Raw genomic sequence first — 24,677 nt, forward strand, 5'->3', positions numbered from 1 at the left:
ATCTACTACAGCTAATAAGCTGACTATTGATAAGTACCTCATACAACCCCACCTTAAACATCTGAACTATCCCTTTAAGCTGTGACAAACCTCCAAGAGCCAGAGGATGTTTGCACAAAACCATGCACACTCAGCAAACCTTCCCTGGATAAATAAAGGTTAATAAAACATATATGTGATTAAAAGACAGATGGATGGATGGATGGAGTAAAGACAAGGAGGAGAGAAGGAAAGACAAAAGGACATCTTTACTTCTCCTCATCCATCCTCCACCATTAGTAGAAGGCAGAAGCACTAAGAGGAAACGAAGAAAAGGTGGAGAAAGAGAGGAATGAAGGGAAAATAAGGGAGTTTGGTTGGGGGTGGAGGTAGCGAGAGAGAGTCCATCAGCTGAGTGTTAGCACTCTGCTGAGATCAGCAATAATGTGAGAGCGAGAAAATGAAGAGAGGGAAAGGAAGAGGAAGGGGGGGATGAGGATGGAGAATGTGGTCAGAATGAGAGTGCTTCCATCCTGCCTCTGCCAATGAAAGCTTCAGCAACCAGGAGGCAAAGAGACAGGACTTCAAAAAAAACAGCAGAGAGGAATGAAATGAGAGACAAAAAAGAGATGCTTGGATGGAAAGAAAAAGGAAAAGTGTCTTTGATGAAGTGAAAGGGAGGGGTGTGATGACATAAACTGGTGGAAAACGTTCCCAACCCCCCGAGGTGATGGAGCCGTTACAATACCCCTCCTTCACCTCCAATCCTGCCACCGATTTCTCTCCCGACACCCCTCCGTACCTAGCAAATGGGCTCTCCCAATAAGGGAAAGTGATTGGGGCGTACCACCGTGGTGGAGGTGTTCAGGTGTGAGCGGTGACATAACACTCGTAAAGTGCTGCCTAATGTCCTGTAACTATAGACAGAGGGAGAGCAGGGCTGGTGTGAGAGCTTAAAAGAGGAAAATTGTTTTGTTTTCTTACCTTGATTTTTTTCTGCGAAGGGTTTAATGCCCTCGATCCACGCCGTGTAAGAAGTGGACCTCCTATAGGCTGCTCCACAAACATTTGTAGACAGTAAACACTTTACAACACTTGAATACTTTTAGAAAGGCCAGAATGCCAGTCAAGTTTTGCTACATCAGTCCTTTCACTGTGACCAAATGAAACTGAAGCAATTTTTTTTGTCATTTAAGCCAAGTACGCACTGCAATTTTGGGCTCTCTGAAGTACTATCGAAGTATTACGGTATACTGGAGTACTTAGTAATTTGCCTCCAGAACGATGGTCTACATGCCATTGTGAGAAACATTCAAAGACAGCTGATCTTAGAGTCTTATGACCACAGACAGTGTGGAACAAAATTCTGATAATGACAGAAATTTAGCATAACCATCTCACAACATGGGTGCTGCCAAGACTTCCATTTCCTAACCAACCAATGGGAATGCATGAACATACATTTATGTTTGCTGTTATAGCAGCATACTACGAATACAACGCTACTACAAGCTCTCTTTGCAAAACTGGCATCCCAACTTGGCATCTTCTCCCTTGCCATGACCGAGTCCACTTTCTTCTCCTCCTCCTCTTCTTCTGTCATACACATAAATACCAGTATTGCACTATTGATGATGTTTTCTTGTAGGATTGGATGATGTCTACTACTGAACTGACATATTCTGATGTCCATGGTGAAACACTGCAATGGACGATGATATCGTTGCTGGGTCTAAAGGGGAATTCGTCTCTGAGCCACGTCCATAACTTAGTTGTGTTTAATAAGAAAATAATGAACACAGCATGGAGATGTAGTGCAATGAACAGCAGCAGCAGCTGCTATGGCACCTCTGAGGGGACAAACTACCTTTAAATACAGAGAGCTTATAAATCACGATGTTAGAGGGCTCAGAGGTTGGTGACTATCAGCTATCGGGATTGACAATGACATCATCTATTTCATATACTGACTTCGCTGTAGCCTATAATTCAGTAGACGTGATCATCATACAGTCTACATACATCAAACCTGATGTCGTACCCATGTTTATTAGATCCATCCCAATCCTCATCCAAATTGAAAGTTCGAACTTTCTGACGTAGGATTGTATGAGATACTTACCACAACAGACGCCACGTCCCCAGTGTAGAGAGGCAGCAGGAGTCTTTGTGTAGGAAGCAATATTTAAGTGTGCATATATTTTCAACATTTTTCCTGCTTTACCTTGCTGCCAGACAAGGCTCCTGTGTTCGACTAATAATATGTTTTTGTTTTTAAAATGCATAACTTTTTCTACATTTATGTGTGGCGTCCAAACTACTCTGCTGCTTCTTCTGCGTCTTCTTCTGACCTGACAGACTTTTGACTCACTCAATCACATGACCCTTTTCGGGAAGAAAACAGTATCAGCCTTGAGTACTGGCAGAATAATATACTAGTGTCAATAATCAACTTTACTGGTTACTTTCACAGTCATACACAGTACAACGTATAGTGAAATTTGATATTTGACCTGTATTTGAACACTTCCTGCAAGGGGAATCTAGGGATCAAACCGTCCGATTAGTGGACAACCAAATGCACCTTGTCGTTGGTCCAAGCAAAGAAATCTCTGTTCTTACTTTTTCACCATTGCTGTTCTTCATTCGTTGTATTTTCTGCAACCAAACAACCGACCACAGAGTAGACAATCTGCTTCCTGTTTACAAGGGCATGTGCATGCCCAGTGTATGTGAGGGGTCATGCTTGTTAATATGTGGGGAAATTATTTCTGAAACGGTGCTAAAATATTTGTCGGAAATGCTGTTTTAAATTGAAAACATATTTTCTGCTTCCTGCCTCATGCAAGAAAAGATTCTAGCAGCTCATGACCCTGACACACTTTAATTTTTAGTTATCAAAAATAGATGAGTAAGGAACTGACAGACCAAGAGTCAATACAAGTCAATAACTGAACGTCAGCTAAAAAAAACTTATTTACATTTATTTATGATTTATGACACTTTAGTTGCAGACACATCAAAATTACCATGACGATAATGAGACCGGTGTTTTCCCGTGTTTTTGATTTGCATGATGGCATCTGTTTATGTCTTATACCACGATCGAACATATTGTTCAAATTCCTTTACTGTGCACCGTGTCACACTGGAACATTGTCCATCACGTGTGTGTGTGTGTGTGTGTGTGTGTGTGTGTGTGTGTGTGTGTGTGTGTGTGTGTGTGTGTGTGTGTGTGTGTGTGTGTGTGTGTGTGTGAGCAAGGGGGGTGAGGGCTCAGTGGGAGACACTAAGGGACAGGCGTTCACACTGTGATGACACATGGCACTCCCACACTATTTCCACATAATACACACATAAGCTGTGCTCACATACACACCCAAATATACCCATACTGCACATGCAGCTCATGCACATGTCACAGGCTGGAACTTGTCCCAGTCTCTTGCATGTTGTGTGTGGTTTTACAATTTTTGCCAAAGAATCCACACTGTGATAGTATGCATTATATACGGTCCAACACACCCGTGAATGCAGGCACATGGTCCTTGACACGGGCACATACATGATCTGTACGTGCTTATCAGTTCATAAATGTCACAACAGATCTAATATTAATACATAAATCACCAGTGGGGACCAGCCTGATCTTAGCCGTCATTGTATAATGCAGCACTCTGGTTTATTACAACTTTAGTCTTAGTTTTGTAGTTTTTTTTTCCCACCAGGCAGGTTGTTTCAAAGCCTCAGAGCCTTGATGACTAATACACAGTTAATTTGAGTCCTCAGTCTGGAACTCAGAACTGCTGGGATTGTTCTGTCTGAGAGTCTGTGCAAAATAAGGGTTTAACAATTTGGAAATGTAACTCTCAGACTGGGTTGCACCAACAAAGATAATTTAATCTAAGTTTAGTTCGAATCAGAGCAAAACTGGGTTTTTAAAAAGAGCAAATCATCGCTGTCCTGTAAAAACACTCTCCAAATCAGTGATTTAGAATTTTTTGATAAAACTGAAGAACGGAGTGCCCCTTTCCTGTTTCTTAAGCCAATCAAACCATTTACAAAGCCACCGGGCCATCTGAAAAATGCACTGCTACAAAGCTGAAAACCTTGCTGTTTTTCTTAGCTCCTGAAAGTGTTTTTCACTGGACAGCAACAAAATCAAGATTTAAAATTAAGCAGAGCTCTGTTGCACATTTTAAAACGAATCCCAGTTCAGTAAAACCGAGTTCGTTGATATAAACAGAAATTAAATAGAGTTTAATCAGTATAATTAAAATAATTGCTCTGTGGTCCTTTATAAAATGTACGATTGTTTGCTAACTAGCTAAAAAAAAATAATAATAAAACATTACACTGTTTGCTACCTAGCTGAAAAGTTAGTTAGTATATTAAGCCTCCTCATGATAGGTCGGCAGAGAAGCTCTAATTTATCCTCCTCTGAGAAAAACCTGTTGGCTGAATTAATGGAGCAACTACATCTTAAACTACATCTAAATTTAGTCTTAAACTCAACTTGTAGGATCAAATTGAATCTTTCTTAATCATAAACTAGTTTCAAAGTTAGGTACAATATAATTTCAAGTTAAACTATGATTCAATTTGGTTTAAATATGAATTAGTTTTGGTACAACCCACCTTTCAAGGTGATTAACAAATCTTAAAATCAACAAAACACAAGTGTAGCCAATGTTGAGATGCTAAAAATGGAGCATTGTTGATCTTGAGCTCTGTTTTCTAAGTTTTGGTTCATTCTAAATAGAATATAATGAATATATTGATGATTTTTTTTCAAGTTCATTAAATGGAAGTTATAGCTGCATTTTGGTTCTATTCAATAAATGATCAAACATTATTGATAGTAAAATTCATCTGATGAATTACAGTCAGCTGGAATTAAGTTTCTGGTTAAAAAGCAGCCATAAATGACTGGTTTAGGATTATACAAGGTCTGCCTACCCTACCCTATAGAATTAGAGTCTTCCGATTCTGTGTGTTTGTGTGTGTAAGTGGGATTTGTGTGTCTGTGTACATGTTGTAAAACAACAATTTCAGTGTTCAACACCAGCAGCAGCAGAGAAAGTGGGTCATCCATACTACCTGAGCTGCGCAGCATTCGTCACTGTCATCAGATCCTATTCTGTGTGCGTGTTTGTGTGTGTGCAGAGTGAGCACATACGCATGCATTTGATTTATGTATCTGTGTTTGTGTGCAGTAAAAGGATGCACTTGCACTTTTGTTTGGTCAATGTGCGTGTTTGTCTGCATGCGAGGGAAGTTACGCTTGTGTGCACATACTGTATGCTTGCACCACACCGGAGCTGCACAGGAGCTGCTGTTACAAAAGGGTGTGAGAGGGTAGTTAAGGATAACGCGTGCGCGTGTGTGTATGTGTGTGTGTGCATGTGTGTGGGTGGGTGGGTGAGTGGGAGATGCGGGGGTTTTGAAGGGGTTGAAAATCAATCGTTAGGAGACCCACTTCCCATCGCCGTTGCTGCGGCAATGCCGAGATTCCATCAATGAGCCAGGGCTGCGTTGCCCTGGCAACGCTTATGAATGAGAGCAGGTCGGTAACCGTGGAGACTCGGCGAAGAGAGGAATCGCCGGTTGCTATGGCAATGCCATGAACGGGGAGAGACCAGGCAAAGTGAAGGTGGCGAGTGACCTCTGAGATGATCATCATCATCGTCATCATCAGAGACAACAGGACGTCATATGCCTCAGTGTTTGTAGATCTGTCTGTAGTTTTATACTGTTACGTTTCCTCTTGGCAAATATTTTGAAACACTTTTCTTAATATGAAAAGTGAACCAGAAGGGAATTTGAAGATTTAAAGGTATAATCTGCAACATTTTCCTTAAAAAACTAGACTCAAAAAATAAAAATAATTCCTTTCAATCATCATCATCACTTATGGCCCATTAGAAGTGTGGTGGTGAATGTTGGTAAAACTTTTTAAAAACTCAATAGTTTGAGTTGTGCTCAAAACTAAAAAATCTATTGCAGTAAGCCATCTTGAAAATTTTTTTCTCAACTTTTTCATTTTAACAGTGTGCGTTAGTTACAAATAAACTCAGACACTTAATCATTTGCTGAAGGACAAATCACAAGCAGGAGCAGAAAAAAAACAAATCTTGATCTCCTCGCACTGCGATCTGACAGTGCTAGGAGAAATTTAAAGGGGAATATTGTCTGTCAAAAGCATCAGTGCAAAATAATCTGTATCAGATGTCTGTTTTACAGCAACTCTGTGGTTACAATACATTCATCAATTCATTAATCCCACGTAGGATTTTCGTATTTCCTTCTTACTGCTTTGCTTAAGAACAAATATAAGAGAAAAATAAGAAAGCATTCATGCGTGAGGCCCAGTGTTAGCATATTATGGCACAGTTTAAATTGTGTGTGTCTGTGTGTGTGTGCGTTTTACAGGTTGATTGTTAGGTGTTTCCCAGCAGTGAGAGCCTCTGTCATCACTGTCCAAACACCTTCTCCCTCTGCAGATAAAACTACCCCCCCCTCTGCCTCTCTAGAGCCTCTCTCTGTCTGTCTGCCTCTTTCTCCCTCTCTTTGGGGTTTCTCTCCCTCTCAGCAGTTGAATCTCACACTTTTGACACACAGGACTATCACTCTCTTTCAATCTACTCACTCTTTCTCTCACCCGGTGTCTCTCCAGGGATCCTCCCTCCTGATCCGTTTTTCGTTAGGGACTCTCATCTCTGGTGTCTAATAGTTAAATGAGGACAAATCCTCCTTATGTGTTTGTAGAATCTCTGTCATTTGAAGGAGTGGTTTAATTAGTTTTGGTCATACAGCGTAGGCTGACGTGTTAATAGAGAATTGTGGGAAATTCACCATATTCACAGTGAGTATCTTAATACAGGAAATATAAAGGCATAATGAAACAATGAGACAGTGTTTTCCTGCAAATTTTAAAATTATTAGGAAAAACTCTGTACAACTAAAATTACAAGATATGTACTTACAATCCACAGAAAAATTTACTTTAATGGCCTCCGCCCTCAGTACGTCACAACTTTTGAACTCGGGGGGAACATGCTAAATGCAAGTCTATATGAAAGCAGCGTAACATCTTAGCTAGCTTAACCGATGTTAGTATTCCTCTGTAGGTTAGATTGTTACAGTTACAAATAAGCTTTTTCAGATCTCTCACTTTTTACAGGTAGCTTAGTTATTATAACTAATCATGAAGTTAAGGCTGTTTGATATTCACACTGCTTACTAGCATTGCTAATGCTAATTGACAATGTTGTTAGCACAGTTGAACCTGTGTCTTGTCAGAAGATGCATACTTGTCTCTAGGTATGTTCCTGGCAACTAATTTCCATGTTGGTTAAATGCAAATTTTAATTTAGACTAGTCAACTAGTAAAAAAAAAAACTCTAAAGCAGCTAAAATTGAGCACGATTTATTGATAAAGTTAAACATTGTCCTAAAAAACGTCCATGTACATTGTCTTTTAGGGCTGCAATTAATAGTAATGATGGTGATAATAATAATGATAATAATTGTTATTTAGTAATTGTTATAGTGCTTTTCTCACAAATAATGATACATAGACTGAAAGACAAGTGTGTGTCTTCTGATGAGACACAGGTTCAACTGCACTATCTAAATCCTCAGTTAGCATTACAGTGCTAGACAATGCTAGTAAATAGTTTTAACGTGCAGCATCTCTGATTAGTGCTTTCTTTTTAGCCTCTTGCTCTTTCCATTTTTTCTTTCTGCTACTCTCATATTTTCTTCCTCTCCTTGCATTTAACTCTTTACCTCTTCCTCCTCTACACTCATGTTGTTGTTTCCTTCTGTCCTAACTCCCCTCCACACCCCTCCCACTCCATCCATCCCCATCACAACCGGCAGCACAGTCGCTGCTCCCTCTACCGGCCACCTCGGTGCACTGTGAGGAGGTTCAGCCGTTGCCAGGGGTGACTGCATCCTGGAGGTTTGGGTTGTCTGGCAGAAGCGGATGGTTGCCGTCTCGCACGGATGAATATTGAAGCTCTGCATTCGTGCTCGAATGAGATGTGCGGGAGGAAAAGAAAAAAAAAGAGGCAGTGAAATGGGACAAACATAAACAAGAGAGCAAAAGGAGAGAAAATGAATGACAGACAGAACGAAAGTCAGATTCGAGATGTCAAAACAGACCCTTTTGCTCTTTTGCGTCATCCATTTACTCATCGATGCATAAATCCAACTCTCTGAAAGTGAAAATGTAGCTGAAGCTTTAATGGTCCCAGTGGGGGAGCAGCAACTGGAGCAGCAAATAGTAACAAGATACAGAAAAAAGACAATTTTAAAGAACCGAGGAAAGATTAGAAATGTATTAGATAATGAAAGCCAAACTACATGTAAATGTGAATATACACTCTTAGAAATAAAGAGGCTAATTAGAACCATAAAGGGTTCTTCAGCTTGTCCCTATAGGAGAACCCTTTTTGATTTCTGTGAGAACCTTTAAAAAGGTTTCATTTTGAACAATTTTAGATTGTTCTACCCAGCACCCAACATAAAGGATTATACCTAGAACCATCTGTGAAATGTTCCACGCAGACCCCCCTGTGAGAGGTTCAGCAGAGAATCCACTTACGGTGTAATGGTTCCACCCAGAACCCTCTCAGGAGGTTCTATCCACAGCCTTTCCAACTTCTAATGGTGCCAGCAAGAACCAACCCAGAGGGTTTTTACCAAAAACCTTTTTTGATTTCCAAGGGTTTTATCTAGAACACGCTCAGGTAGTTCTACCGAGAACCTTTGTAGATTCTCAGGATTTTATCAAGAACACAATGAATGGGGTTCTACAGAGGACCTTTCTAGATTCCAAGGGTTTTATCTGTAACCCACCCATAGGTTCTATCCAGAACCTTTTTATATTCCAAGGGGTTATACAGAGAACCTTTTCAGATTCCTGGGATTTTATCAGCAACATACTGAGGGATTTCAACAGAGGAACTTTTGATATTCCAAATGTTTCATTTAGAACATACTCAGGGTGTTCTACATAGAACCTTTTTATGTTATGTTATGTTTTTATGTTCTTAAAGGATTTCAACAATCCTTGAAGAAGTCTCTCTTCTAAAAATGGTTCTTTGGATGAAAAGGGTTCTTAATGGAAACATAGTCCTACAAAGAATCCTTGATAAACTCTTTCTTCAAAAAAGGGTTTATCAGAAACAAATGGTTCTGTTTAGAGCCTCAGCCCTTCAGGAAGAACCCTTTTGGAACCCTTATTTCTAAGCGTGAATTAGACCTTATATCACTTATATGTATCACCTTAAAAAAAATGTGCAGAAATTGTGCGCCACATGTTGTGTAACAGAAACAACATTTAGATTACATAAGAAATAAAGATGATAAAATCAAACCACACCTGCAGATCACATGCAGATCTTGGTTATGTTCCCTGGTGGCTGCTCTCATTCACACAGAGAGCGTGTCAGACTGTAATCTATATGTGTGTCTTGTTGGATCTTTACTGGACCTGAGGCTGTTGGCTTATTTTGCTGAGGTCCAGTGTTTTCAGGTCTGCAGCATGGCCTTTAGCCGTGGCAGTTAAAAAGCCATTGAGGGAATGAGGGGCTTGGCTGCCGGCACCGTGTCTGTTAATAAATGACCTCTTACTGGAATTAGCAACCAACCTGGAGAGAGATGGAGGAGGTGGGGGGGGGGGGTGAAGATGAAGGAGGATAGAACAGAAAGAGGGATGAAGGCAGGAAGAGATGCCAAAACTGAAATTTTAGCTCAATTCATATTAACTTCCTGTGCAGCTCATGTTGTGTTTCCAAGTCGTTTTCAGGGCGTTTCCTTTGGCTGCTGATGTTAGCCGGTGATCAAAAGGAATTTCTTTCTGCTTTCTCACTTTTCATTCAATTCAGTGCAACTTTATTAATCTAGGAAGGCGATTTAATACAGTGTTATCAGGAGTACTTGATTTAAAGGAGCAGTGTGGAGGATTTAGTGGCATCTAGTGGTGAGCTTGCAGATCACACACCCAGTCTCTCCCTCCACTTCCAAGTGTGTAGGAGAAACTACAGTGGCCCCAAAACTCACCAAACAAAAGTGAAAGGTCTTATCCAGCCAGTGTTCGCTTTGTCCACTCTGGGCTACTGTAGAAACATGGCGGCCTCCATGAAAGAGGACCCATGTTAGTTTGTTGTATTGTCATCTTGTACATCTGATCTTTTGTAACCAAATCACTTCCACACTGTTGAAGTTTCTCCACTTTTTGGAGCTAACTACTCCACCGTGGAGCCGGTAGCAATGTTACTTTCACTTTCAGTCATGCTTATGGCCCTGTGAATAGCCGTGTGACGTCATGTTGTCTTGTCTCTGTTGCTAAATAATGGTGTCTTGTAAGCCTGTTTGCATTCACTCATTCATTCACCGTGATCTTTTCCTAAACCTAACCAAGTGCTTTTCCTGCCTAAATGGAAACAAACTGCGACTGAAAACTGAAAATGATATTGTTAAAAAACAGCCTTGCACTTAGCCCATTCATCCTGTCAGTGTAAATAGCTGAAAAGCTCCCACGTGCCTATTCATACCCAGGTACAAACAGACAGTCCGAAAAATAATAATAACAACAATTGTACTGGTGCTTACTGAGGTCGTCTTCACTTGCAGAATGGACCTGTAGGTATAGTCCCAGGCTCTGACTCCGTACTGAGCTTCTCTCAAACACTATGTACATATGTGCAGATTTCAAGCACGAATTCAATGGAAAAACCACAATGCAAATTTGCCTTGCATTTCCATGGTGGCAAATTTGGGATCTGCGTTCATTATTATCAGTGAAACAGGTCAAAGTGAGTAAGAGAAAATAATCAAATTTCACAAACCTCAGCTTGAATGTTACCAATTAGGTTAAACAGGCTGAAGTCTTGGAGGGTTTACACATTTAAAAAGAGTTTACTCACAATTTTTACTGAATTTTCTCTGCTTAAATACATTTTTTTCTATAATAGAGATGTACTGTCACTAGTAACAGAACCCAGATTAACCAATCAGATTCACCGTGGTATCTGATTAGTGCAGACAAACAAGCTGTCTGCAGTTAACTGAAGATATTCTTTCATCAATGGTTATTTTGTCTTCTAATGATCTCTGACTTAAGGTCGAAGTCCGCCCATGTGCCGAGCTCCTCCCCTTCGTTTCTCTCTCTCCTCCTCCTCAGAGCATCCCCTCTGTACGCCCCCACACTCTCACCCTCCCCCTTGTGTTGGACAGACCCTGCCTTCCGCCCCCGTACGAGACAGAGCATGGAATTTTCCAACCTGTCTCTGGCTGACTTTACACCACAGCCTCGCGCACACACACACACACACACGCACGACACACACGCACGCACTACAGACACATGCAGTTCCATCAGAACAGGACGTGTGTCTGATGCCAAGTCATGATAAAGATGGAGAACGAGGCAGGACAAGCGTGCTGTTACTGGATTACCGACTCAGTCATTCCTGTTGGAATCATACATTCTAACATACTGTTATAAGGCACACATTTTAGTTCATGCTGTGGCCTCTGGTCAGCCTCATTCTGCCGATTGTCCTCATGGTGCTTAGTTGAAAAGTCAGATAGTTGTGTGAAATCGATGTGTGAGTCAGTACACTGATAATGACACTTTGGAAAATGTTCGCGCAATAACACACAGTCTGAACTGTAACATGTGCCTATAAAGGGTTTGGTTTCAAACGTGTAATCATATTGTGAACTATGACGTAGCTGCTAATGAAAACATAATCATAACAGAAAACAAATGTACAGAAAGCATCAGTTTGATTTTTGAAGTTTATTTTGGGTCTTTTTAGCCTTTATTTAATAGGACAGCTCAAGACAGACAGGAAATGGTGGGTATGATACGCAGCAAAGAGCCGCAGGTTGGAACTGACCCCACGGCCGAGTTTGGAGGGGATTGGAGGAATATGGATTGGAGGAAACACACAAACACACAAACTACTCTCCAGTTATATTAGTTAGATTTTAAATTCAGTGGTAACCTGCATTTTTTTGGGTTTCATGTGCCGTGATCTGATCGGTGCAGCTACAGAACATAAATTTCAATACGGTACCCGTTCATATCATTTGGGATCTCCGCCCAAGATACACTTTGTCACTTATTCTGTTGCTTTTGACCACATCACATGACACACAACAAATAAAATATGTGTCCTGGATTTGAGGAAGGTTGGGAAGTTTGACAGAGAGCAAGTTACATCATGTCATCAGTTAAATACCTGCCCTGTTTCACGGACTGGTGCGACACCAATCTGTTGGACTGATTCACAGTGGATAATTTTTTAATTTGTTTTATTTTTATGAGGTTTTTTTCTCTTATGTGCAGTCCTTGTCACTTTTGTTTCCTCTCAGTAGGTGTTTTTTTCAGGTGTGAATCTCACACCAAAAACTGTATAAGACTACCTTTTTAAAAGCTACTATAAGGAGTTTTTAACTGGTTATGAAAGTCAGTTTAATACTGATGTCTCTACATGATCTATGTCAGCAAATGAGACAAATTTGTGATGACGCTGATGGTTACTATATAATTATTGTTAGTGCATGCCACCAGGTTAGATTCTGCTGAAATCAGAGCCTGTTTTCACAGGAGCCTTCAAAACCAACACAATCTTAAAGTTCTTTGTAGTGCATGTGTAAGTATTTTGTGCTGAAGCAGTTTGTTAGACAATAATGACTGATGTTTGTTCTGATGTGTCCATTTTCTCTCCCTCCCTCTTCCTGTTTCTTTGCAGTATTTTGTCGTCAGTGGGCTCTCAGTTTGACCTGAGGACACTACGAGCCGTCAGAGTGCTGCGACCGCTGAAACTGGTGTCTGGAATTCCCAGTAAGTGTTTGCACATTGCCCTGTATGCTTTGACTACAAATTGTTTTTAGTTGCTGATGTAATTTGACAATACATGAATTTAAGTAAAACCAGAGTAACAGCAGCAAACGTTGACGGCGCTCACCTCGTTTCTTTCTTTGTAGAAACAACACGCTCGATAAGCAACTGCAGTTTCTTCTCATTCAGATGTGTTGTTGATTGATGTGCACTGTGTCCTCCAGGCCTGCAGGTGGTGCTCAAGTCCATCATGAAGGCTATGATCCCCCTGCTGCAGATTGGCCTGCTGTTGTTCGTGGCCATCCTCATGTTCGCCATCATCGGCCTCGAGTTCTACATGGGAGAGTTTCACACGACCTGCTACGATGAAGTCACACGTAAGAAAAAAACAAACTGTATTATTGTTTCCATCAACCTTTTCAACAATTTTTCTGAACACCTGATAGTGACATTTATTGCAAGCCTGTGTAAGTTTAAATAAAAAATGCATGCAAAATGCAAAATATTAAAAATATCAGTTTTTTTGTGTCCTTTACTTTCAGCAGTGAGGGGCAGATAAACACAAACTGCATACTGATGTTAGAAACTGAATACAATTAGCTCATAATTAGCTTGATCAGCCAGTGTCACTCGTCAATACACACATTATTATACCATTAATCAAACTAATAACTAACAGCACTCAGACAACTTTATCATATTTTAGCAGTTATAGTTTTTGTAGTTGTGACAAAATGTTTAAAAATATATATATTTTTAGCAGCTTGAATTTAACTAAACTTCTCTGCCTCTGTCTGAAGGAAAAATTACACCATACTACCTTTAAAAAAACATGAAATGCAAACAATTTCTTATGTCTCTGTAAAAAAAAAACTCTAGTAACACAAAATAAAAGGCATCATATGTTGTCAGTGTTCTAGTCAATGCTACATCAGTAAGTCCATAAAGAATTTGTATTTCCATTCAAACTTTATGTTTTGGACTTTACACCTGCAATTCGCTCCCAGCCCCTGTTTGCCAGCTGCGTTATATTACTGACAGAAGACTAAAGAAGAGAATGAGGGGTGAAACGTTTCAAAAATTAAGATTTCTCATCTAATGTCTGTGTTTTGTCTCGTGTGTAAAGATGATTGATTGCAGATCTTGCCTTGGCGTAGCTCAAGTCTTTGACAATAGCAAAAACCTGCTAGGTTGACCAGTGAAAGAACCGTGTGCATCAAGACAGCTAATGTTAGCATTAGAGGAAACTTTAGAAAGTTTCAGTCACACGTTTAAACCTCAGTGAGACCCACACACAGACGAAGAGTCTGTCCTGCACCAAAATCAGCAACTAGCAGACGAATGGTGTCTGTAGTTAGCATTTTGTATTTGTTTGTTTATATGTTTTGCTAACGTTCTGTGCTAGAGGTTAGATATATTAGCATATTAGACAGTGATTTGCTTTTGATTTTGTTACGTACCAGATCTAACTTGCCCGGGTGAAGTTTAAACCTCAGACTTAAGGTAGGGGAATGTGAAAACGGTTGACAGATAAGAAAGTTTGCATAGATTCAAGTCACTTTCGTAAAAGTCATTTTAAGGGGCAGTTGAGTTTCATTGTTGACACTAAAGTCTAAAAGGAAAGCCTTTTTTTCACAGCAGACCTTTTGACTTGTCATAGCAGTAGCAGCTGTTTTATTCTGAAGTTTTTTGCCATCTTGTTTCTCTGTCAGTCTACTTCCTGTCTGTTTTCCTGCCCTTTTGATTCCTGATTGTTTTCACCTGTCTTTTGTGTCTATAGTCAGTTTCTGTTTCCCTGTTTGAGTTGTCAGTTTGTCGTTGTTCCTCTTTTCTTCTGTGTTCCCTGTGTTTTGTTCTGGATTATACGTTGTGGTTTTTGGACTCTCATTTTTTAAGCTTTGTTAGACTGTTGAGTTTGCTTTTTCACCTGCTATCCTCAGCCGCCTTTTTTTTTTTTTGTTCCTTTATGTGTCGCCTTGCCATTTTCAGTTCCACCTGCTGTAAGTAAAAAAAGAGAATCCAGAAACCACAAGAACAGAACCCATGGGAACACAGGGGAACAGACACAGAAGAACAACGACGAACGGACAACTCAAACAGAATACAGACATACAAAGGGCTAATTAGCTGCTGCTAACCTGCCAGTGAAAACAATCAAAAGGGCGGGAAAGCAGACAAAGACAGGAAGTAAAGACAAAGAAACAAGAGGGCAAGAACTTCAGAATAAAACAGGAAATAACTGACACAAAAACCCAGACAATTACAGTTATGAATTGAGCCTGTTTTTATGAAGTAAAATGTCAACTGTGTGAAGGGTTGGAACTTGGTGATAGAACATATAAATAATATCTTGATATTTGTAGGCTATTTTATACGATATGTAGCTTGATATGCACAATTTCTCTTATTGTGTTTTATGGTAACACATGATTGTTAAAAGTTTTCTTTCTGATTCAAAAGTAAGCTTGGTTGTGTCGCTTTATTCTCTCTTTCTGTCTCTCTCGTTGATCAGGAGAGGTAGTGGACGAATTGCCATGTGGCAGAGAGTTACCGTCCAGGTTGTGTCCTAATGGCACAGTGTGTGGAGACGGCTGGCTTGGACCAAACTACGGCATCACCCAGTTCGACAACATCCTGTTCGCCGTGCTCACCGTCTTCCAGTGCATCACCATGGAGGGATGGACAGACATGCTCTACTTTGTAAGTTTACCTGTCCAGTCAGCCAGACTCAACAACATCTCAAGTCTCACGTTTGAGATAGCAGCAAGCTAGCTGAATAAAACAACCTTTAGAAAATCTTTCATTTTATTTGGGCTGGACATAACATTGACTTGACTTGTGCATCACCATGCAAAACTGGGCACGAGCAAACTGGTTCCTAGCGGTATCAGTTGATTATGTTAACCATGCTTACCAGAGCTGCATGCACATGTAGTATAGCCTCTTGACCTCAACTTACAGATTTGTATGTCTTCAAATCAAGACCAGACAGGTGCTTTAGCAAGAAAGAAGCACTTGGCTAACCAAGTATCCTTATGGAAAAGGAACTGTGATGTGGTGTGGTTTGTTGCTTCACACATCTGGTGAGAACATGCAAATACAAGCCAGTAGATCTTGTAGTTGGAGCTCCTCCTCCCTCTGCCAGCAGGAGGAGTAGGACAGAGGACAGGATGAAGATGTTCTTCATTCTTTCTCAGTATTTTTTATTATTTTATTGTGATTTATCCTTTTTGTATTTTGTGTTTAGAGAAAATGAAAGTGCTGTTTATAAAGTGGCGGCAGAATCTAAAATACAAGTTTGTCAAAGGGATAGTTCACCCCCAAATTAAAATTTAGTCATAATCTAGTCACCCTCATGCCGATTGAGGGTCAGGTTTGTTTTTTTAGTCCGCAAAACACTGCTTGAGTTTCACGGGAAAACAGTGTTGCAGAATCTTTCAAACAATGGAGGTGAATGGTGACCAGTTTTTTAAAAAAAACAAACAAACCTAAAATACCATTATTCATTTAGTCTCCTAAAGCCTCAACATGCCATTTGCACACTGTCACACAACACACACACAGTTCAGACAGTGTGAGCGTGAACTCCAAGTGGCTCCAAGCTAAAGATCTACAGTAAAGATTCAGGCTAAAATCATGGTGTAAATAACAGGGTTTTTTTTTTTTTTTTTTGGTCAGCTTGGCATGTTGGGGCTTCAGGAGACTTAGATTATACTAGATGAGCAGTACGGAGGCATTTTATGTTTTTATTCCGTTGTGGTTTTTTTACGTTTGAAAACTGGTCATCATTCACTTCCATTGTTTGGGAGAATCTGCAGCGCTGTTTTTCTGTGAAACTCCAGAAGTATTTTGTGGACTAAAACACTAAATCCAACCTTCAGTCGGTGTGAGGGTGAGTAGATTACGACTGAAATTTCAATTTTGGGTGAACAATGACTGTAAGCCTATTCCAGGTAATATAATGATTTACTAAATTCAAGTACTTGCGAAATAATAGTTTTCTAGGGTTTATAATCCATACTGATTTTTCTGTGGCATTAAATTTTACTATTAGTGGTATTGAAGTGTTCTAAAAAGTCTTTGATTGATCTTGGAGAACCCAGGAAGTACCCTGTTATTGCTGGTCTAAACACATTTGTACATAGTTTTACCAACAACAACGTCAAACATCTCAGATTGTCCTTGCCATCATAAACCACAAATCTTTGCCATCCTTCTCACAGTCGTGGTTCTTTCTGTTCTCTGTGATCTGTATCAGGTTTGTACTGTATGTTTTTCGGCACACTGAAGGACTCGCGGGGGCGGGTGGGTGTGGAGGTTGGCGATTGGCTTGAATTTCATTCAGCTAAATGAGGCATAAAGTAGTTTGAGATTTGATTCAAGCAAAACACCATTTATTTGTCCAAAAGCCATTTTCCAGCCCTCTCTCTTCATCATTTCTCTGTCTGACTTCCTTTATCCGTCTTCTCATCTGTCCTTTCCCTGCCTTCGGAGTCGCTCTCCTTCCCTCTCCGCCTCCTTCTCTTCCACTCTCTATTCTGGTCCGTCTCGCTCTATATTTAACATCTTTTCTGATGGATGGAGGCTGACTTCCACTCTCACACAGGCAGTCAGGAGGAAACCAATGAAAGTTTAATAGAGAACGGGCTGCTCGCGCTGTACCATGCAGTGTAAAGCCTAACAAATGCACACAGCACTTCAGCAGCAGATAAGAATCAGCTGATAGTTCCATTTAGGCGTTGCACAGGTCACAGAAACGCGATATCTTCCGCTCACCTGATTTCTCTGATTGTTTAGTGAAAGAGGGAAGTGACAAAGTATCGGTCGGTTTTGCTGCTGTTGATGTCGACGTGCTCACCAAGACACCTCGGTGCCATCGCTGTCTGTGAAAGCTACAAACTACTGTAACGTAACGCCGTGCATGGCGTGTTTCTCTGTGCTGGCGTTTCTGCACACAAATACAATGTCTGTGCATCCAGGTCAGGCCTTAAGGAGGTTTAGTTTAACTTAAGTTTTAAAAAAAAGTGGGTCACCTCTGAGCCAGCATATTATACATACTTCAGTTCCCCAACGGCTCTCGTGCAGCACAGACAAAGTTGTTAACATCTAACTGCCTGTCTTGGTCCCTTCGGTTAGTTAGCACACCACTTCTTAAGAACTGGGACAAATCATGTCCAAAAAAAAAAAAAAATTATCAGTCTTTCTCAAAACTTTACCCTCTTTAAGGATTTATATGTAATGGAATATATGTAATTTAGGAAATGTTTGGTTTGCTTTATTTTTTTAATTTCTAAACTTTGTCTGTGCCAGAAAAACCCTCGTCCCAGACAAGAATTCATAACTTCCAACAAATTTAAAAATGTGTTAAAAACCTTCAACATCTAAAATTAACAATACCCGCTGATAACATAGGTAAATGAATGTCCTTTTATAATCGCTATTGTTTTAAACTATATTTTTAATGAAAATATTGTGTCCCAGATTTCCGTCAACCTGTCAGATTTTTACAAAAACATGATTTGATCAGGCATGAAAAAGGGTTTGCTATACCTTGCTGACTTCTGTCTCACTTCCTGGTTTAAAACAGGTGGGAATATTGTTCATGTACAAGTTAGCTTTGTAAATTTCGTAACAATATTGCTACCGGATGTGTTTTGTCAACTGTCCGTCTGATACAGTTGACTTCCACACTTAGGGTGTCGATACCAAACAGGGGATTGAAAACACTGCACACCACTGATTGGCTGGAGAACCATCACTAGAATCATCACTTTGAGCAACATGGACAAATTGCGACCAGAATATTTTTAATCACATAACACAGATTTTTTTTAAAATAATTGACAGCCCACAAACCACCAAGGTCAGTCAGTTGATGAAGTGCAGACATTCCTGTGCTTGGTTCCCGACGACATGATCTCAAGAGGAAAAGATTTCCTCCGTTTTTGATGTGTGGTTGTGTCACGTTGAAGATGACATCACAGAAGTTTCACGCAGCATCGCTATGACGATCAGCTGAGGATCCTGCCTGCATTGAGAGGGTACAGTCTGCAGTGGAAAACCAAATTCAGAAAAGTATCTGCTACCAAAAATGAGCCGAACCGTACCAAGCAGGCAAAACATGGCTGTAGCTATAAAACACAGATACACGCTCTAAAACAGCAACAGCTTGAAACTGACACAGTTACATTTTTTAAATAATTTAGAGTAGCGTTTCTCAAACTTTTTATGTCGTATACCACCTAATAAAAAATATCGAGCTCTCCAAGCACCACCTTACAGTTTTGCGCTGTTTGGTGCAAATGTTTAATGTAGCTGCTCTATTTATTCTCCTCCTGAGCTGCACTTCTGTTTGTAATAGTTCCCATTTAGAGGCTAGTTTAGCTCATAACTCCCAGGAATCATGAATGACATATGTACATGCTATGTGCATGGACATTTCCACATAGCAAGCTGACAGTGAAACAAAAATACAGGAAAGACAAAACTTATTTTAAATTTCCTATCAGTGATCTCATGTTTTCATTTGGGATTTTGTAGTATTTTGATAGTAAGTAGATGGTTTTTAATTCATTTTCATTTAAAAATTATACTTCTGCCATTCTTCCACGTACCACTAGAGTGCGTACCATCTGTGGTACATGAACCACAGTTTGAGAATCTAGGATTTAGAGGAAAAGGGGACTCTTGAAGGTAGTTGGCTGAGCTTTTGTCCACTAATAGTGCTATGGAACAGTGCTTTTAGGTGTGGGTCTTCATCTTTTTTTGTCATACGCACCACATGGTGCCTGTCATGCACCAACAAATTTAGTAATGTGCAGTGAAGAAGAAGAAGGTTGTTAGCAAGTAAATCAGGATGTAAATGATGTGAAATTTGAAATACTAAAAAATGGCAATGTTGCAATTTTTTTACAAGGAAGGAAATGCATAAGAAAACTTCACAGGGTGCCTTTAACTTCAAGGTCTTTTTTTTTTTTTTACAAATAATTTCAGATACAGCTAACAGAGCATACATATTTGAGAATCTCATCACAAGAAGAGCAAAGGTGTATTAAGAAAAAAAACAAAAACAAAACTTGGCCTATTTCACCAAAGTAACAGATGATACATATTTTTATATATTAGATTATCAGTAATAACTTGTCTGTCTGTGTCTCTGTCTGTGTGTCTGTCTCTGTTTCGTCTCTTGCAGAGTAATGATGTAAAGGGCAGTGCCTGGAACTGGATGTACTACATCCCCCTCATCATCATCGGCTCCTTCTTCATGCTCAACCTGGTGCTGGGTGTACTCTCAGGGTACGGTCTCCTGTGTACCTGTGCACTTACTGTCATTTGCACACCTGTTTCTGTTTTAATAGCATACTATACACTCCTCTATGCTTTGTATAATTTATTTTTTCATGTTTTGAGCAAATTGAAACTGGAAAAATATGACGACAAATGTTCCCACAGTGAATTTGCCAAAGAGAGAGAGCGAGTGGAGAACCGGAGCGAGTTCCTCAAGCTGAGGCGACAGCAGCAGATTGAGAGAGAGCTCAACGGATACCTGGAGTGGATCTGCAAAGCAGGTCAGTGCACACTGACAAACACACTCAGACACTGGCACACACTGCTTGTCCCCATGTATAGACACTCTGTATGTGGGAAAACCAGCTAAATACTGATGCAGTGTGCTAACACCTTCCCATTTTTTTATGCAGAGGAGGTGATTTTGGCTGAGGACGACGCCACAGGGAACTTTGATGGTAACTGAGCTCTCTTCTTTAATTGTGTGTTTGTGTGTGCACTGTATACTGTAAGGCTAAGTTACACCAACAAGGATTATTTTTTAAACCCAATTAAATTATGGTTTAATTTTAAACTTGCACCAAACTTTTAAACTATCTTACAATGAACAAGTATTAAGATTATTTCTACCCAAAACTAAATAAGTTTAATTCTGTTGCATCACAATTCTAAACTCCAATTTAAACTGTGATCCAGTATTAACTTTAAACTCAGATGGACTGAGAAAGACAGTTAAGGGACAGACTCAACTCAGAGTTTTATATTTTATGCCAACAAGTTTTTCCCAAAGGAGAAACAAACAAACAATGTAACATTTTGTTAACTTTTTAGCCAGCTAGGAAACAATGTAATGTTTTGTTAAGCAATACAGAGCAGCTGAAAATGTAGACTTGCAGGTTTTGACAGCAATTAAAATGCGTTTGTATTTATTTATTTTCATTTGGGTAAGCAAGCCTCTTTATTGATTACACTATTTAATTTTGGTTTATCAATAAACTTACTAACGTGCAACAAAGCTCTGTTTAATTTTAAATTTACTCTTTTTAAACCTAGAATAAATTAATCTTTGTTGGTGCAACCCAGTCTAAGTAAGACAGCGAAAAGGAGTCATTATTAATGACATTAGCCAGTTTGAAGACAAAGTTGCACAGACAGAATTGTGCATCCACAGTGTCAGTTTGTATCATGAGAAGATTTTTACAAATATACTATGATGCATGTCTTGTCTTCTTCCTGGAGGATACATCCGGATACCAGACACTGTGGACTGCCAAAACATCTTTAAGCTAACTGTTATGGATGACAATATAATGACTAAGCAACTTCAGGATGGCTCATTTAAATGTGTAAATGTGGTGTTTAGCACAATACACCTACAAGTGACAGACTGTGGGAGGAATGAGACAGTAACATTTGGGAGATAGACAGATGAAGAAACAATCCTTTTTTTTTTTCTCACGCTAGGTTCGAGGCGAAGGCCAACCATCAAAACCAAAAACAACAAGACAGAGCTGCTGAACCCTGAGGAGGGAGAGGACAACATGGGAGATGCAGTAGGTAAGAAAAACAGTGGGATGGATACGTGAGGATATCAAGTTTTTTTCAAAGCATACTCACACCAGTAATTTCAGCTCTGGAGCGTTTACTTCAGGTCGTGTGTTCAGCTGAGAAGTTTCTGTTCTTTTAAAGGCAAACTGCAGCGCTTTTATTTTTTAAAGTTACCTTGAAATGGCCAGTGGAGTGTTATTTGATTTATATATATATATACATGCTTCCAGTAAAAGACAGCGAGGAAAAGAATTATCATGGATATTGATTGGTGTGTGCAGCAGCCTACAGCGCTGAATGTACATGACGCCCCCCTGCCATGCAGCTGTAGCTGTCCTGGACTGGAACTGAACACAGCCTCTGAGACCAACAACAGAAAATACAGTACAAGGTGTTTTTGTTACCATGTTCAACTTGCATCCCAGGGCTCAGTCAGCTAGCTGCAGAGCTAACTGAGCTAATGGCAGCTAACATTACAGTTAGTGGGTACCTACCTTAGCAACAAATTAAACTGTCTGTCGATCAGAAAACTCTGTAAATAACCTGTATTCCCTGTCATCATGCAAATGGGCCTTGCATGATGACAGGGAGCTAAGTCAGAGTTAGTAGTAGTTAGCTTGTTTAGCAAGAGCTAAAGCTGTCTGTCCATCAGGGAACTCTGTAAATCACTAAGAGTTGGGGAAAAATAGAAAGTATTTTTTACGTAAAATATGACCCAGTTTCAGCAAAATCAGTGAAACAAGTTATAAAAATGTGTTTGCTAGATGTTCGTGAAGGTGACATATAGGCCTAACTCAAGACATAGAGTGACCAGACGTCCCAAGGACAGTCCCAAATTGTGAGCAGTTGTACTGAATCCTGTCCATTTTGTCCTGAAAGTTAACTGTTACAGTAAAAGATAAAAATCAGTTAGGTAGGCTATAATTCCTGCTTTTAATTGTTAAAAATGTCCTGTTTCTTCTTGTAAAAATGGTCAGAGTATTATTGACCATAAATAACAGATTACTGATGATTATTTGACCAGTTTTAAACAAGATAAGAGTGGGTGAATTTGTTTTTAAAAAAACATTTAAAAAACCTCTACAATCACAGGTTAGTTATGAGGAGAATTGTTGAGGTGATGCTTCCTCCTGACTGACAAAAGAGCAGAGGTGATTAGTTGATGGACGGGGTGAGGGGTTTAAAAGAGCAAAATAAATCTTGTGTCATCTTATGTTAAGGAGGAGCCTTGTATCCTCTAAAAAAACAAAGAAGAGAAGAAAAAATTTTAAGCAAATCATACTCAACTATGGACTGCCGTGTTTCCATCTCTCCCTCAGGTTTTGCCCGCTCCAGTATAAAGAGCGGTAAGGAGGGCGCCAACTACAATAAGACGGAGCGACGAATGCGGTTCTTCATCCGCAAGATAGTGAAGACGCAGGCGTTCTATTGGACGGTGCTCTGCCTGGTGGGCCTCAACACCATGTGTGTGGCTGCGGTGCATTATAACCAGCCGGAGCTGCTCTCTGATTTCCTCTGTGAGTAAAGACACGCACACCTCCTGCACACTGTATGAACAAACTCACCTGCAGACCGCACTGAACCATACAGGAACCTTTCCAGGAACCTTCTGAGAAACTTAGTTCATCTGTTAATAAATGATAAAAACAGAACCATTGTAGTGACACTTTTTAGGTTTTAAATTATGCAAAGTTTGGTCTGCAAAAGCAAATGTTTAAATTTTAATACAAACTCAGCACACTTTTTAAACACATGGACTCGTTGAAGAAGAGCATTTATTCACTAAAATAATCACCTGCTTCTAGGTTTTACACACCTGTGTTTTTTAGTGTCAGTGTGTTTCATTGTTTTATGGCTACAGGTTTTAGATGTTATGCACCAAATCAAATCCATCAAATTATCTTAATTCTGAAAAAAACAGTGTACCCTCTGATTCTGAGATGGGATGGAAGATAAAACGTCTGACAACGATCCACCGTATTTAGATTTTATTTTGTTAATTCTTGAATTCTCTCTCATCTTCTCAGTGTGTGGTCCTGTCCAGCAGTATCATGCCCTTATATGGGCGTTGGTGGGCATTTCCCTACGCTCATTTGGAACAACCACTTCATCATTATAAGAACACAGATACGAACAATTCATGAATGTAATGAAGACCTTTCTTAGGACCTTTCTTAAGAAGAAATTTAAGTAAAAAACAAGGAAGATATTAGTGAATGAGGCCTGATATTTTTACAATATTTTACAGTTATCTCTCAGAACCCTTTTTTCAGTTTAATCACCGCTGCTGTCCACACTCACACACCTCGTCCCAACCTGAATCATCTTTTTACACTTTAAACTGTTTAAACCTCCCACACGTGCAAACAACGCATTTACAATTTTAACTCCTTTAAATAGCAGAAACATGCTGCATTTTCTCCACTGACCAGTGTCTGACCAGCGTCATCTTCTACATCTTCCTCTTGAAGGAAACGAAAATGTTTGTCATATTTTTTTTTCATCCTGATGAGAGCTGCTGGTGGCAGCGTGACTGTTGAACAATAACTCGGGCGGAGTGTAGGCACAGAGCGATGGTTTGCAGTTTTGAAACTATTCATTGAATAATTACATGGGTATTGTGCAGGGCAGATCTATATTACAGAATTTATAAACATATGATCCAATGAATATAACCACAGATTTTAAAGTTCCCTTTATATGTTTGAAGAAATGTAGTATCCTCACTGTTAGACATATGATGGGAAAAAGAAGCAGAAATCTAGATGTTTCCTTCAACATAATGAGTTTGGAAATTCTCAAGAAATGTTTAGAAAATGAGTTACATTGCATTTTAGTCGACTAAATCTACTGTAGATCATGATAACTAAAATACAACAAAAATCTTATATTTAGTTGACTAAAGCCTGGGCCAGAGTCATCAGATCACTGTGCCGTTCTCACTACGCCACTCTCTGCCTTGTAATCACAAGCCATGAAGTTGCTGTGCTTTTGCACTCGA

General features: G+C 39.7%; 1 protein-coding gene across 1 annotated transcript in view; it reads left to right on the forward strand.

The window, feature by feature from the left end:
* Nucleotides 1–24,677, forward strand: part of cacna1ab (calcium channel, voltage-dependent, P/Q type, alpha 1A subunit, b) — a 135,154-nt gene that overhangs the window by 12,757 nt on the left and 97,720 nt on the right. The window contains exons 3-10 of the mRNA XM_084714436.1: nucleotides 12,753–12,844; nucleotides 13,066–13,218; nucleotides 15,354–15,541; nucleotides 20,034–20,137; nucleotides 20,294–20,409; nucleotides 20,542–20,586; nucleotides 21,593–21,685; nucleotides 22,996–23,193. Coding sequence (XP_084570562.1) covers nucleotides 12,753–12,844; nucleotides 13,066–13,218; nucleotides 15,354–15,541; nucleotides 20,034–20,137; nucleotides 20,294–20,409; nucleotides 20,542–20,586; nucleotides 21,593–21,685; nucleotides 22,996–23,193 — 989 coding nt within the window. The remainder of the gene's footprint in view (nucleotides 1–12,752; nucleotides 12,845–13,065; nucleotides 13,219–15,353; nucleotides 15,542–20,033; nucleotides 20,138–20,293; nucleotides 20,410–20,541; nucleotides 20,587–21,592; nucleotides 21,686–22,995; nucleotides 23,194–24,677) is intronic.

Source organism: Lutjanus erythropterus, chromosome 3, assembly GCF_056507025.1.
Source record: "Lutjanus erythropterus isolate fLutEry1 chromosome 3, fLutEry1.hap2, whole genome shotgun sequence".
In the NCBI taxonomy this organism is placed as follows: Eukaryota; Metazoa; Chordata; class Actinopteri; order Lutjaniformes; family Lutjanidae; genus Lutjanus; species Lutjanus erythropterus.